Source organism: Tyto alba, unplaced genomic scaffold (genome assembly GCF_018691265.1).
Source record: "Tyto alba isolate M040663 unplaced genomic scaffold, T.alba_DEE_v4.0 Super-Scaffold_42, whole genome shotgun sequence".
In the NCBI taxonomy this organism is placed as follows: domain Eukaryota; kingdom Metazoa; phylum Chordata; class Aves; order Strigiformes; family Tytonidae; genus Tyto; species Tyto alba.
In genome coordinates, this window is record NW_024881318.1 from 21998414 (window position 1) to 22014344 (window position 15931).

Below are 15931 nucleotides of genomic sequence, written 5' to 3' on the forward strand. Positions count from 1 at the left end.
CATGCAGATGACAAATGAGTTCCAGTGGTTCAAAACAGGGGCTGTGGCATCTTACTTTTTTTCCTTTCGACACTGCCCACCTCCTTCCATAACTCTCCAGCTAGGCTCTGAACTCCCATGATATTCCCAGTCAGCAAGTCTAGGGATTAGACACAAGGAGGGAGAGGATATACACTGAACAGGCAAAAAGAGAACAGAGAAGGGCAAAGGCAGAAAGTAATTTACAAAGGATACCTAGATTAAGGGGAAAGTTTTTCTGTGTGCCAGGGCATTGGTGCTTGAAGGGCAACTTGTCACATCAAGGCAGCATAGAGATGCCTGTATCTTGGCAGGGAGACAACTGGCTACTCAGTGCTGTTTAGTTGCTGGGCAGGAGTGCAGGACCCAGCTCTTTTAGAGTTAGGAATTGTCTACAAATCAAACACTGTATGTGCGTGCATGCACACACACGCATTTCTACCACTGCACTATTTAGCTCTTCTGAGAAATGTAACTATCAATGACTCACTGTGATGTGGTTATTTTAATACTCCTCACAGCTTGGCTTCTTCAAGAGACAGTATGAGAAAATGACACAGGATATAGAAGACGTTGATGAAATTACAGAACTCACAAAGGACAAAGACTGAAGATGATGGGGTTATGGGGATAAAGAGAGGAGATCTGAGCCACCAACAGTAGTTGTGATCCATTCAGTTCTTCAGCTGGAGTGCCTTAAAGCTTAGTAACATTTAAACATTTTTAATGGAAGTGTCTTGTTATAGATGAAAATATTTTACAGATTCTACTCTATTATAGGAGTAACTGCAGGACAGTTTGTTTTTTTCAAAAATGATTTATAGTGCCTTTTCTTGAAAATTTTTGCCTTTCAAACAAACTTAGCCCTTAGAACTGGCAGGTCCGGAGTTTACAGTAACATATTGTGCCAGCAATCCTTCTCCTGATCCACTGCAGAGTGAAACAGAGCAATTTATTTCAGATTATTGTGGAACAGCATCAGTTCGTAATTCAGTTGACAAGTACCATATGTGTAAAGGACATTTTCCATTAAGTTGATGATGAATGTGTGGTGAATACTGCTTCCAGACAGGGAGAAGAAAACTCATTTTTTCATTGACTAGCTCCATCCTTATTGTTTTAGAGAAATAATTTGCACCAGCAAACCTTTGTCTTAACTAATCTATAAAGTGGGAACTGCATACGAAGATGTCTGTCTGGGTGCTACAGGACAACTGGATGGGCAAACTGTTGCAAAACTTCACCGTATTCCTTGCACTAAGGTCATAACTAAATTACTAAAGTACGTTGTTTTGGGGAAATACTGCCTAATGGTATGTATAACTGCCTTCTGCATACTTTCTCTCCAAGAAGGAAATATGCATTTCATAATCACAGCATGTTCTCTGCAATGTTTGATTGGTTTTCAGATTTCATCTTGAGAAGCACTACCACTACTGGTACACTGGGCTTTATGTTCGCAGTCCCTCTGACATCAGTTTGGCTTTTGATGTAAATAGGGAAGACAGTCAAGATCTTGCCTTTAATTCTGTACTGAAAGATTTTCCAAGACTAGGAGTATGAAGTGAACTAAAGGGGATGATGACTGAGGAAGTATGCACATTAGGGTAGAGGACCGTGAAGATCTAAGCTCTGTAAATTGTTTACTGCACTTGTTTCTTTAGTATCTCAGTGCCCTCCAGGAGACCAAAGTTTGGTATGACCTCCTTACCTGTCACATTGTATTTGGTCCCACATGTTCATGTCTTGATGAAGTTAACTTATGTTTTATACAGCAAAGTACTGTAATGCTCTGGAAGGAGCTCTGAGCACAACACTTGGGTGACTTTGTGTTGGTTACACACCTAAAGTTTATCACATGCTTGTTATGCTGCCTGGTTTTAATGAAAGCTCAGTCTTAAGAAGGCCCACACTGTATGACTGGTAACAGTCAAGGGGATTGGCCTTTTGGCTGCCTTTCTCTCTCATGGCTGGCAGTTACACTTCTAGTCAATTGTGAAAAAAGATATGTTGTGTTTTGTCCTTATGTACGTTGCCATGCAAGTGAGATTGTTTCCAACTCGAGGTGATTTACTTGAAGAGTAAAACATTTAAATGTGCCTAATTCAGAACCCAAAGTCCTGCTTTCTTTCCCCAAAGCTAGATTGGAATTATGCTTAGGCACTTTCCAGATTATTTACTGAGGGACTCTTCAAAAACTAGGCTTGAGCACGTTTTAAAGTTTTACTTGGTCTTTTTTCATCAGTAATCAGTCAAGAGTCAACCATCTCTTTGGCAAATAAACAGCTTCATTTGCAGTGACAGCTGGATTGTGATCAATGTAGTTTATATGTGTTTTAGATTTGTTTTGTATCTATGAAATGTTATGTTTTGGGATGTTGGTTTTTTTTTTAACATTCTGAAAAACAATCCAGCTTGTGATCTCGACTGTCAAACAAGATTGTTGCCATCAGTGGAGGTTGTGACCAAAACAATTATTTAAAATGTAGGAAAAAAAAAAAAAAAAATAGTAGTAATTGCATAAAGCTAAAGAATAAGCTTCTGACTTGTAATTATAAGCCCTGCAGGCAAATGCTCTGAAAGTAAGGATAAAAATTTGTCTGCCTCAATTCTTGTATAAACTTGTAAGGAAAAAAACAAAACCCTACACCCGTATGTGTGGGAAGCTCCTACATAACCAGGGTCATGCATTCTAGGCTAGAGGGGGAATTTCACAACACAGCAGATGGCAGCTTCATTTCTGGTGCTGCTTGCAAGGGAAATTCAGGCATTCAGCCAGATTTCCTTCTTCCACCTTCAGTGGGAGGTACAGGTTAGTATCTGACATCCAACGTCTTTGGGGATTTAACAGTTTCTCAATCAGGTAGCAATGATCGATTCACTAGTCTTCACTGGGTTTTATTTTGACCCAGACAACAGGATTTTTTCCCTCACCTGGACATAATACTTTTCCCAAAATAAAGGGGAGGCATAGCAATGGATAAGGTTTCTGTATCCTAACCACTTCCAGTTACTAGTTTATTTTTCTTTTACAATTAATATTTAAATGGCTAATTCAGTTTTTATAATGGGCAAGTCTATTCTATTGCACTTTTAAGTTGGCACGGCCGCAAATAATGCTGGAAATATTATGTATATTTTGTATTATGCGCAAGGGTGGTTTTTTTGTTGGTTTTGTGGTTTTTTTAGTTTTACTTTTTTAAAACAGCACATTACAGGTGAAATAATACTCTGAAATGTTGAGCTTTAGCATGTGCTTGTTTGTGCTTGCAGCAAGGAAAGTCAGGAGTGCCTTCAACAAACTCGTCATCTCTGATTCTGGTCTTGAAATCTAGCTGGTGACTTCCTGAAGTACTAGAATTAAGTCCAAAATCAGAGTTAGTTTCATATGAGCCTATGTATATATTTGGAATGTACAAGAGAGTTTATAATCAAACTGACTTCTGAAAGTTAGCATGTAAGCTCTGTGGGAGCAGGGACTGTATCACTGTGGTGCCTACCTAAGGGCCTAACAGTGTTACTACAATAAAAACAAGAGTACTGCTGAACACAGACTCATTTATTTTTAAACAGCACCCTAGAGAGAAGAAATGCTACTGAAAAAGCACTACATAAAATGGGGCTAAACATGTCATTGTTTCCAGTAGCACACAGTGAAAACCCTAAGGGAATGACTCTGTTACATATACAAAGGAGCTGCACTTGAAGTCTTGTAAGTTATAACACTACCAGTAAGCTATATTACAGTGTAAGTCAGTTCACATTACTGGAAAATGGCTGTATTTGAATATCTCTGGTTGACTATCTGGTGTTAAAAACTTACCATGGTTAGGCCTCCTTGTAAACATGGGGTTACCCCTAGCATCTAAGATAATACTGTATTCTGCCAGTCTCATGCTCTGCACTTCATATTACATACAGAATTGGTGAGCAGTAGCATGTCCTGACACCAGCTCTGGCTATTCCCCACCATGTGCTGCAAAAGCTGAATGCAACATTTCAGCAAGAGCAAGGTGGGGAAGAGAGGGAGGAGTTTAGCCATGGATAGGAGGCCAGTCATGGCTGTAACTACCACCTGAAAACTAGCCACATTCGTGGAGCTAACTTTTTTTTTTTTACCACTTTGAACTCCTCCATACTTCTTAACAGTGGTACATAAACATTCAGGCTACCAACTTTAACACTTCCATAACACAGAACCAGATGACCCTAATCTTAAGGCACAAAACCCTATCTTTCACCAAGTCCCAGTGTTCTGCAAAATTTAAAGCCAGATTCCTTATATACAGACCTGAGTGTATTACCCTTTATATCCAAAACTGATCCACAACAAAAACTTGCACATTAAAGACTGAAGAACATGAAAATGCATCTCAGTATCTACAGCAAATTGCTTCAACTTTTTATTGCCTTTAAAGATAGTAAAGTGTATGTAATTTTCACAGCCTCAGATGTTGTTGATGTCACAGCCTCTGAAAAGTTGAGTTCTATCTTTTTAGTTAACCTTTCTGCCCTCATTTATGATCAATTATTCATAGGCAATCACAGGCTTTGGTGTGCTAGCAGTTTTTAAAATGTATTTGCTTCTTTCTCTTAAAATAGCCAAAATTTAACTTTTAAAAGAGGATGCTAATTTTCATAACACTTGATAAGATCAAACTGTATGGCTCATTTGTTTCTAAAGAACAGGCCTACGGTACTAAAATAAACAGTCATCAGCCTATTCTTAACTCCCTCTCTTCAAGTACCTCCACAAGACACATAACCGAAGAGCTCAAGATTGAATTTTCAGAGCTTTCTGAGGGGCAAAGGGTAGCACTGTCTGCTTTCACAGGCAAATTCACTTTGTTAATTATTAGTTTTATCAGTTTTTTCCTTTTAATGTTTTTGATGGAGCAAATAAATGCATTAGTCTATAAAACTACACATTCCTTGAACAGCTATGGTACAAGTATGCTGAGACAAAAGCCAAAAATCTAGTTTAAAGTTGAGCAAAGGCTTCATTCCTGAGTGTTACAGTGGTGCTTGGACAAGGGATAGCCAAAGCGACTGCCTGTTTCCCAGCCCAGCCAGCACCTGGGCAGGCTGGGATACGCTCTTCCCGCACAGATGTCTCTCGGCTGCCATCTCCTGGGAAGGGTCCTTAAAACACAAGCCCATCCACCCCCCACTGCATTTCGTTCGTGACAATCTATCAGTTCCTGTTCTCACAGTATGCATCAGGCTGAGCTTCTCTTGAAACCAGAGCAGAATTTAAAATCAAAATCAGGAAAGGAAACTCTTAAGCAATGCTGGTATATGGACATTCTGCCAGACAAAGGGATGGATCAGCGTATTCAAACATGCCAGCCAAGACCAAGACATCTTTACAGGACAAATTCTCACTCTGAAGACACACATTTCCCTTCCACAAAATGCCCTCATCTGGCAGATCTCTACAGGAAGCACATGATGACCCTCTGGTTCGCAGCATCTGTTCCCAGGAACATCTGTCTGCACCTGGAGCCACCACCTCTGCATCATGCTGTGTCACAGCTGGAAAGCCACCGAGGGTTAGGGTTACCCGTCCCCTACAGCCAAGGCAGAGCAGCAGCTGGGCTCATCCAGGAAACCTAGGACTGCATTGTATATTGACCTGCAGATGCCTATCATCCCATACACAGACCTCACCACAAGGTAGCCCTCATCCAGCAGCCTAGTCCTGCATGTGTGAAAACCAGGACATGTGCAGTCACATCTTTTCCTGACGTGCCATCAAGGCACAGCTGGGATTCATCCCCTGGCCTAGAAATTTGGAAGCACTTCTGGGTCACTACAGACATAGCCTTAGGCAGCTATCTTAAACCAGAGTAATTTGCCCTCTTACAATAATATTGCCCTAGTAGAGAGGGTAGCCCTACAGAGGGAGCTGGAACACTGAGCTTGGAGTATGGACCAAAGTTTCACTGAGATACATTTGACCCCTAATTTGCACATCATCTCTCCGAGGGGCATTTCCATTTTTCTTTTAGATGCCAGCTGAGGAACCCAAAGTTACACAAGACTGATACATCATTGTTCCAGAACAAAGCAGTACTTGCCTCATGCACAGCTAGGGACACAAAATGACATTTCATTGTTTTGACTGTGGCAGCGTACACACATTGTAACACTCAGCTGTGACTCAGTACAACACGTCTTCCATTCATTGTTCCTGGTCACTGTGGGGAAGTACACAATTACTCTTTCTCCTCTTTTCTGCACCCTCTTTCCCAGCTATATTGCTGATGGGGAAGGTGCACTTAAGGTCACCTTAGAGAAATCTTCCAGGAGGCTGCAGCACTAGAGAGGCACTAGTGCAACACAGTAATTGCCCCCAATCATAGGGCACCAGCTACAATTTAACTGTTCTAAATACCTCTGTTTTTCTGTATAGTGCACAGCATCAGTATGCAAGCACTGCATAGGTTTTAGTTCATTCATAAACCATCCACTACAATGCAAGCTAGCCGTTTATTTTTATGAAATTAATACACTAGTAAGTTATGTGGTAACAGCAAGCATGAATGTGGAAAAATGAACACTAGAAGTGGGAAAGCTTGTATATTTTTTTCTAACAAAAAAAAAAATTATTTGACAGAGGAAGTGATCTGTACTCAGGACTCTGTACAATTACTGGTAAAAATTACATTCAGATAGCAGGGGGTTTCTCTCCAGCCTACAAAGCTGAGGAAAATTCAGCCTTTGGAGACTGTATATGTGTAAGCATGCAAAGAGCAGCTGCTGTTCTGCAGAAGAAGGACTCACTTCCATTGAGGAAAGTGCATCAGTAAATTAACGAGTACAATTTAACAATGCTTTTGCCTGAAGTTATAGGTTTCACTGGGGTTTATTTAATCCAGACACAGTAACCATCACCGAGTATTTAAAACTGATTGAGATCACAGGGGGAAGAGATACCATCGCCTATTTTTCTCATTTTATTTTGTGCAGCTAGCAGTTGTTTGTAGATTTTTACTGCAGACACAATGAAATAGACTATACAGCTGAGGCTTAAGTGTTCTGTGATACAATGATATATAAATGTAAACAAATCATTTTACTTTATCTTTCCCTTCCTTCATATCTATCTTGTCTACATTGATAATGAGGACTAGATAAAACTGCCTCTCAGGATTAAAAAAAAAAAGAATCCAACTGTACAGCTGTGACCTCTCATGCAGACAGTGAACAGAGACTACCAATGTAAAAGCATTAAAAGCAGTTTATATCAGAGTACTAAACACCTTGCAACTAAGAATTTTAGGCAATGTTGTTTTAAAAACTGACTCCATGTTAAAATGCACAGAGATGATTTCAAAGGAGAGTCAAGAACACCTAAACACCCATTCATTTTTACTCATATTACTCATTCATTTCATTCAGTCCTAATTAAATTATTCAGATTGAAATGTCTACTACAACTGCTGAAAAACATATAGTTTCTCTGTAAAAACAACTCAAAGCTAAACCAGTATGCTCATTAGGAACAGTAACACTTAATTTTTAAAAGAGTACAGTTATTTTTCTGAATTTGCCCAAAAACATTCCTTGTTTTCTTTCCAAGAATATTCATCGTCATAAATCTCCTGTAAATATAAACAAAGAATGGGAAATATTGTGGCAGTCTGATACACACGGTCATAAGTCAGGCCAAACAACTCAACAGCTATCCTACCATTATTTCCTGATCACAACAGGACTACATAGCACTTTGCTGGCAAACAGAAAAGAGGGCAGCACCCTTAGAACATACTGACTTACATGTGGGCAGATGCTGAACTTTGGGCTGAGCCCCATTAAATTTACAAGGGCTCATCTATACTGAAATCAATTCATGAAAGATCTAGACAAAATTATGGAAAACATTTAAAGTACACAGCACCTGTGCCTGAAACTGCCCTTTTTACATGTTGCCATGTTAACTTACTGTACCATCATTTTTAGAAGAGTATTTAAGTGTATACAAAATGTTAATATTAAAAAAATAAAAATGACAACTATACACAAAATACAGTATCAGATCTTCATGACAGACTGGACTACGCAGCAGCAGTCCAGTCCTAAGCAGCAAATTCATCAGGGCTCTGAGCCCCTGGTTGTTCTTTCTGAGACCACAGAACTCCAGTCTCCTGAAAATGTGTCAGAAAAGCAGAGTAATGCAGAGCACATCACTGTTACCACATGTCAGGGTCTGCCTGGGAGAGAGGGCAGAGGTAATGCTCATTACTTGCATGCAACACTGGTTATGCAACGAGGCTCTTCCTAGACCCGGGCTGGTCTCTCCACACATTGTTGTGTGCCCATATTAGCTTTGGGACCTCTGCTCATCTGTTCATTGTGTGCTGTTGATTAATGCCTTGTGCTTTCTCAAGGCCACAGGGATGAGGGGAAAACAGAAAGACAACAAATGCCACTTTTACTCGCAAACTGCAACGCTGTCCAAAGCAAAGCTGGCTCAAAGTTTTTCCACAAGCCTATGCAGAATTGAGTTTTGCCACTCAAAAAATGAATGCTCAAGGCTCCTTCACTTTCACCCCAGGGTAGCGTTAAAAGGATGAGGAGCTGGGTGGTACAGACAAGGGAGGGCCCTCCAGGTGCCCTACCTGCCACAGGTGGGCCTGGTTGCATTAAAGGAAACTCATGGTGCTAGGCATTGGCAACCTGTCAGGAGCAACTGCTGCCTTTAATGCTTCAGATGCTTCCCTTAAGAGCAGCAGCAGCCTTTAGCCCAGCTGCATAAGACTCTGGCGCAGACCTAAAATCAAATTTGTCCCCAGACGTACCTTCTTCCATATTGGGACGGATGCTTTTAAGGTATTGATGCAGTACATTACAGCTTCAAGGGATTCTGCTCTGTGTGGAGAGGAGACTGCAATAATTACACTTGCTTCAGTTATTGGAACCACACTAGGGAGAGAACAGGAACAACAGCAGCTTTAGCTAATGCTTAACCTCAAGAGCACCCAAAAGTTGTAGCCATGTCACATCAGTACTCTGCCCACACACTCTCCTGATTCATTCATACTTAGCAAGTGGCAAGCCATATCCAAAAGATTATACACTTTTAAAAAGAAAGAAAACCACAACCAAAACCAGTACAGATGTGAGAATTCAACGCTTTAGAATAAAGACACCCAGACAGGCTTTTTTCTTCCGTTCCTTCTTTCTTTTTAAACCTAGTCTATAGAATTAAGAGGGGAGAATTGCTAACTTGCAGCAATGTATAGGAAGCTCACTGGAAGCTGGCTTAATGAACTGTAACAAGTTAGGAACAGCCAGCTCCTACCTGAAAACCTAAGAAATCATCTCAGTTTGTATAAGATATTGCAAAAGAAGAAATTAAGTACCTCAAACTATGCAGATTTTACAATGAACCTTAGTTTTTTACAAATTCTGATTTCAAATTAGGAAGTTTTTCCTGTTTGATGTGTTGTTTTTCCGAACTTAATACAAGTAGCACAAGGTTTTGTTTTGGCCCTCACAAGGGTAGTATTAACAAAAATTGGCTCCCAACCCTCCCTCTGTAAGACTCCTCTGGCAAACAGTTCGCAGGAAAAATCTAAGCTTAAATGCTTTGAGCTGTCCTCAAAATAATCACTCTCTCTATTGTCTATAGAGGAAATGTAAGGAAACTACCCCTCAGAGTTACCCCATTACCCTTTGCCATCACCTCCTAAATTCCTTCTGCTGAGAGGAAAGGAAACAAGCATTTGCAACAGACTGCAAATCCTGCTAGTTTCAGTGAGAAATCTGATGAACAGTGAAGCTCAAGAGTATGTCAGATACTAGTATTCAGTGTTTTGCACCCAACAGAAAACGCTTACCCAACACTCAAGGAACAACAGGAGGTTCTTCAGCAAGCATGGCTGGAAATTACCATGTCTCTCCCTCCCCACAGTTTAAGCTTTCAGGTTCCCTATGACATAATTTGACTTAAATCTGACAGTAAGAACATTCTGTGGCACCTCAGTGGAAAAAAAAATAAAGTGCTGCCAAGTTCACATCTTTAAAAAAAGACAAAACAAACCAACAGCCTCCCCTTCCCTGGAATGAAATCTCAATCCTCTCCACTTTCAATACATCACAGCAGCACCAAGGATCCTGCAGGCTGAATGTGGACTCCAGCAAACACTACCAATACACACATTTTTTAAAAGATGATTTCTGAAACTGAGATCCACAGCAAGAGTTTGATCCTGCAGCCAGCTCTGCTGCATTACAGTTCATAAAGACTTCTGCATATCCTGTAATTCTGTAAGCACAGCCATGCACCAGACAAGGATTAATATTCCACTTACAGAAGGATGGGATCTGGCCATACATACCCAAGTCTATGGTGCACTGCAATATGTTTGACTGATGGCCATTTCTGTCTAACATCTCTGCAGATTTTCTTTATTTCGGTCTCTGCCATTGAAGTATATGCTTCATATACTAAGTGGATCACTTTTTTCCCTTCAAAATTATTTCTTGTAGTACCTAAAGATAAACAATTTATCAACCAAAAGCAGTGAGTAAATAAATATGTACATATAATTATATTATGTATTTATTATAAAATATTATACATAAACATTTAGTAAAACCCAGGATCTCCTGCTATGGTCAAGGTGAACACTGTGCAAATATAAATGAACTCCCCTAATCATGGCTGTGTACATAGATTCATGGAACAAGAGAAACCTTTAATATACAAGGAAGAATTTAGTTTACACATTATACAAGCCTGCAGTCTGTAATGCCCAAGGCTCAGACGCCTTCTGTGGTAAATGTTACAGTGCTATTATTGCATTTGCCCATGCAATGCTTAAGTGCTCAGTGTTTAGGAGTCCAGTAGCACTAAGGTTTAAGCACAAAGGGGTTTCAAGATCTGTACCACCTACATTAACCAACAGGACAAAGCTATGACCCTTGACCTTAACCAGCCCAGGTAAAATAGTACTTTACTTTCAACCAATATTTGAGTTGCAGGTCTTTTCATACAGGAGTTGACCTGTGGTTTGCACAGCTGCAACACCCCACTTTCCACCTTGAACAAGCTGTGTCCACCAGGATGGAAAAATAGCTCCCACCACTTTGTCCCAGTGCAAATGTTTAAGAGCTGCCATTCTCTTGTTCTAAATAAATCAGGACATGTTTTCTAAACATCCTGCGCTCGGTCCAGGAATTTATTTACATGAGAAGCACGAGTTTGGGGTGTATACAACCTAGGTTCCACTTATTAGACTATTAACACAACCAGGAGATCCAGCTCAGAATTACTAAACTCACCAACGAACAGAGACACTGCCCCACAGTATGGTGAAATGACCAGCTCTGACACTTCATCTACAGACAGCTTCCCGGACTTCAGCTTGATAAAATCTTTTGGCACATCTTCACTTTCATCCATAGCTCACTAGAAAAGCTGAAACCAGACTCCGTTGGTTTTGATGATACTAGCATGGGCCAACTGCTTTTATTGAGTGCTGATACCCCAATTTATGCAGAAAACATGCACCACCTACTTCCTCACCCCAAGAGACCAGTCTCCATGGTAAATTCACTTCTCAGCACACTTGCTGAGAGAATATTAACTGCAAATACCAAGCAATGACCCGGTTTTTAATGCATACAGGTTCCTTCCTGGTAGCAATGTCTGCTCAGGTAGGACGAAACTAGAACTAGTCTGAGACCCCAGTTTAATAGTACAATCAATCAGCAAGGACCACTGTGCTAGTAAATCTGTGGTAAGATTGTCAGCCTCTCCTCCCTATCTCATACTGAAATCAAACACAGTTTAAAATGGAGGTTTCTGATAAACACAGATTAAAGTTCTGATCCTAAAGTTGAATATGCTCTCCAAGACATTTAGGACCTCATATATCAGTCTGTTTCAGTGACAGAGGAGCCACTTCTAACCTCTCTGAGTAGACACCTGTCATCAGTTCATCTAAGAATGAGGAGAAAAATAAGTACTTTGAGCAGCAGCAATGGAACAAGCTGCAATAAATACATACACTGGCACTTGAAAGCATGGAAAGAAATTAAGATATTCTAAGGACACCTGTTCCTTTGTCAGCAACAAACAACAAAAAAATTTTTTTTAAGCAGCAGTCAATTCTTTTTCTGTATCATCTTTTCTGTTAAAAAGTGGCAGGAGGTTTTTCATTATTATCTTATTTAGGCCAGCTGGTTAGCTACTGGCAACCAGAAACAACTACAAAAGAATAACAAGACTTAAAACCCAAATTCAAAACAATGCCTGACCTCTCTGGCAATTTGCTTCCATTTACTGGTGTACCACTTACAGTTCCTGGTCAGCACAGCAGCTCTCTCCGGCAGCAAATGCAAGTTATGCTCTCTCAAAAGAGTACCAGGGTGGAGGGAGAGAATTACAAACACATCTCTGAACCTAAACAAAAAAGGGTTTTTGGAACATTACACAAAATCCACACAAAATTTTAGCACAGGATGTTATTCCACAGGAAACTAAACAAGAAGTGATGCCTACCTAACAAAACCTGGGCAGATTCAGCCTCCACTAATTGGTGGGATGATGGCAACCTCATCACCGGGCTGCAGAACCAGGAGCTGATCTCCAAGAAGCACGTACTCCTGCCGAACAGCAAAAACCACCTGATCCCGGATGACAGCAAGCCTGAGGGAGATTGGCAGAAGTACAAATAGGTTTCTAAATAGAGTGTTTGCATTTAACCGTGAGATTTCATTAAACAACAAACCAGTGCACAGTCAAGAGCAGCTGAGGTAAATACCACTGAGCCTTACGCAACTCTGCTTCCAACACACTTTCAAAAATACAACAATCACCCACCTCCTACTCTTGGATTTTCTTCTCTTTGGCTAAAGAGAAACCAACTCAGTATAGTTTTCAGAAGTCAGTAACTGGTTTTGTCATGGACTTAGACTGAGATGAACCAATGTATACCAGACCCACTTCAGCTGCTTCTAACTAGGTAACTCAAGAGGTAGAAACCCTCCGATTTGGGATTAAAAGGAAATGTTTCCCTGATTCAGTTTGGCTGGACTGGAGCAATTTTCTTATGTGGCAAGAAGCATTGTGGGATGCTGTTTGTGAGATCTCATGAAGATTTGGTGGTCAAAGATCTGCTCTTGTTGTGTAACCCCACAGTTTATGAGGCTTTTGGTCTTTTGTAGTCACAGGTCAAACATTTGCTACCGATAAGGAGTGGCAACCGAACTAAGAGAACAGATACGGTCTGTTTTCTGGCAGCTCTTCTACGTATTTTTAGATTTCACACCTGTGAGATGTTGCTGTGAGAGTCCACAGCTCTGGATGACTGGGTGCAACCACACAGTGAGTACGAGGGCAAAAGCAGTAAGACACCAGAAAAAGAACACCATCATTTTACTTTAGAAGGTACAGGTGTGACAACTGTTATTGAGACTACAAAAATCTGGCACAGGCAGCAGAGAGCTGTATTGCCTACAAACAAGTAGGCACGTCAAAAGGGTACAAGCAAAAATCATCTTATTTCCTACTAGCCAGGTAGACAAAAGTAGGCAAGGCACTGGCTGAGCAAAACATAGTAACACTCACTGAGAGGGCAGACTGAAAGGAGGGACTGTATGAAAGTAAAGCAAGTCACTGAGCCCAGCTATGGAACTGAAGTGCCCATTACAAGGATGGGTTCTAATTAATATCACTTGCAAATTAATACACTGGGGAAAATGGGTGGAACAGAAGAGCATTGTCAAGTACGCTCAAGCTGCAGTCTGAATATCCATTAGCAATGTGAATAGAAGTCTGTGGTCAATGCCTTAGAATTACGTTGAGTTTTTCCAGAAAAGCTAGGACCAGAAGCATTTTCCAAGAAGGTCGCTGTGAAGTAACTGCACATGCAAAATGCACTGCCTCGAGTCATCATTCATAAAAGGACAAAGTTGACAAACTATAGCAAACCCACCAAAGGTGCTACTGCTGCTTCAGACATCAAGTAATAGACTGAAAAATAAAATACACTCAATTCCCAACCGTCTCCACCCCCAAAACACACTTAACCTTAATTCTCTGTGAGGAAAAGGCCCCTGGTCTAAAGTGGCGTTAGAGCTTCTCATCTGGAAACAGATGCCATTGCTAAATAATTCTTTTTCATAGCCTTTAAGAGCAGATCTAATAAGGGTGGTGCCTAAAGGAAGACTTTGGCACCTAAGTGCCAGAGATTGAATTTTTTGAAGTTACGGAAATTCCAGTGTATTCAGCACTAAATCCTGAGGACCTTAACTTCTGTTATAACTTACAGTTTATTTTTTTTTTTACTATGTCCTCCAAAGCAGTATTGCACCTTTGTCTATCGGCCTCATTCTTGACAGGACTTCCCTCAGCCTTAATCTGAGAAGGGATTTCTGCCAACACACCCAAAGAGCATCAGAGCTGCAGGGGTCCTTACAGCGCACACCTAGCACTCTCAGGACTGGATTCCCTATGAAATGCAACAACAGAGGTTAGGTTTTTTTCAAAGCAGAGGAGGTTGAAAGTGGCTAAGCCGATTTCCTATATAAGGGTTGAGTGGCTAGAAGCCTGTAGCAGGGCTTTACTTCCCTTCCTGACCTGCCTTCCAGAGTGTGCCATAAACTCAGACCAACAGCTAACAATACAGTTAGAGGTAAGCAATCCAAAACAACTGCATGTTATCATAAATTTCTTAATTATTGCCCTGGCTGTGCTTGATCCCTTCTTGAGGCATCTCACCTTCTCCACAGGTCAACAGCACAGCTCAGTTTTCACACAAAGCAGAATTACAGGACTGTGGCCCTCCTGGGCAATGGGTCTCATGTCTTAAAGCACCCCCTCAGGCTCAACTTTGGGGTACATCTACTGGATCTTGTCTTTGATTGCATATACACAAAGCTACAGCATTTCCAAGCAGCCAAAACACAAAACTGCACAGTACAAGAACAAGGTAACGTCACTGTTTTTATGGTATCAAAGTACTGATAATGTGTAACGGCTCAACTCCAAATGCTGAATTTGTATTTATCAAAAAAACACCCAACCACGTTAAACTTTGTGCACAGCAGCAGCAGCTTTCCCAGATACCTTGGGTGAACCCTGACGATCTCCTCCCAGAGCTGCCGAGAGGTGATCTGCCGTGGCACCGAGAGGGTCTCGCTGCGCAGCCCCGCCAGCTCCGCGCTCCGGGCGAAATACAGCACCGAAACCTGCTGGGGGAACAAACGCTGATCAGGGGAGTGCGGCCTACAAAAAACAAAAAAAAAAAAAAAAAAAAAAACAAACAACAAACCCAACCAAACAAAAAACAAACAAAAAAAAGAAACAAGCAAATCAAAACAAAAAAACACCAAAACAACAACAAAAAAAAAAAGGAAAAAAAAAAAAAAAAAAAACACCAAACCCCAAGCTACTGCACATTAGCTTCTCCAAAAATAACAAAACAACCCAAACCAGAACGCTCTGCCGCGTTCCTCCTGCTCCAGTCTGCCACCAGGAGAGCAGGGAAAAGGCTGGTGGACAAGTCAGCGCAGATCCGCGTCCCGCTCCCGCCGTCCAGGCCTCGCTCGCCCGGTGCCCCTCGCTTCCCAGCGCGGCGAGGGACCCAGGCGGCCCCGCCGCCCGCCCTACCTCAAGCCGAGGCCCGCTACGCAGGGCCGCTGGCAGGCAGCACCCACCTGGCAGCGCATGGAGCCGCCGTCCCCGGGCGGGCGGGCGGGCGGGCGGGCAGGCGGCCCTCCACCCCGGGGCTGCCGGCGGCGCCTGCGCCCGGAGGAGAGGCGCCGGGCCCGGACCGCCCCCTGCGGCCCGGGCCGGGAGCGCGGCGGGGCCTGCACGGGCCTGGCTGGGCCTGGCGGTGTGGCGCAGCCGCGCTCCCCGCCCCTCCCCGGCACGGGTGGGTAACGGAGGAGGGCGGCG

General features: G+C 41.9%; 3 protein-coding genes across 4 annotated transcripts in view; 1 reads left to right on the forward strand and 2 right to left on the reverse strand.

The window, feature by feature from the left end:
* Positions 1–3566, forward strand: part of ITGA2 (integrin subunit alpha 2) — a 69530-nt gene extending 65964 nt beyond the window's left edge. Inside the window, exon 30 of the mRNA XM_042804680.1 lies at positions 540–3566. Coding sequence (XP_042660614.1) covers positions 540–629 — 90 coding nt within the window. The 3' untranslated portion in view covers positions 630–3566. The remainder of the gene's footprint in view (positions 1–539) is intronic.
* Positions 3567–6954: 3388 nt separating this feature from the next.
* On the reverse strand, positions 6955–11436 carry LOC104363677 (molybdopterin synthase catalytic subunit). The gene is made up of 4 exons (XM_033009075.2): positions 11311–11436; positions 10365–10518; positions 8823–8946; positions 6955–7625 (listed from the first exon to the last, which is right to left on the reverse strand). Exons 1-4 carry the CDS (start codon positions 11429–11431, stop codon positions 7557–7559), a joined length of 468 nt encoding a protein of 155 aa, XP_032864966.1. The 5' UTR covers positions 11432–11436; the 3' UTR covers positions 6955–7556.
* Positions 11437–12329: 893 nt separating this feature from the next.
* Positions 12330–15808, reverse strand: LOC104368687 (molybdopterin synthase sulfur carrier subunit-like). Of its 2 annotated transcripts, none has more exons than XM_042804682.1 (4): positions 15691–15808; positions 15101–15222; positions 12533–12679; positions 12330–12433 (listed from the first exon to the last, which is right to left on the reverse strand). In XM_042804682.1, the coding sequence occupies exons 1-3, from the start codon at positions 15700–15702 to the stop codon at positions 12553–12555; spliced, it is 261 nt and encodes an 86-aa protein (XP_042660616.1). In that variant the 5' UTR covers positions 15703–15808; the 3' UTR covers positions 12330–12433; positions 12533–12552. The 2 variants fall into 2 exon arrangements, with proteins under 2 accessions (XP_042660616.1, XP_042660615.1); XM_042804681.1 differs by having other exon boundaries at positions 15101–15225; positions 15691–15801.
* Between the last annotated feature and the right edge of the window lie 123 nt (positions 15809–15931).

Excerpts from the sequence above, each read along its gene's own strand:
- LOC104368687 (XM_042804681.1), bottom strand. Across the intron at positions 12,680-15,100 it reads ATCGTCAGGGTTCACCCAAG|GCTTGCTGTCATCCGGGATC; the intron begins GTATCTGGGAAA and ends AATCTCCCTCAG.
- LOC104363677 (XM_033009075.2), bottom strand. The coding sequence starts at position 11,431 with ATGGATGAAAGTGAAGATGTGCCAAAAGATTTTATCAAGCTGAAGTCC. Across the intron at positions 10,519-11,310 it reads GGCAGTGTCTCTGTTCGTTG|GTACTACAAGAAATAATTTT; the intron begins GTGAGTTTAGTA and ends GTTTATCTTTAG. Across the intron at positions 7,626-8,822 it reads CCGTCCCAATATGGAAGAAG|GAGATTTATGACGATGAATA; the intron begins GTACGTCTGGGG and ends TTATATTTACAG.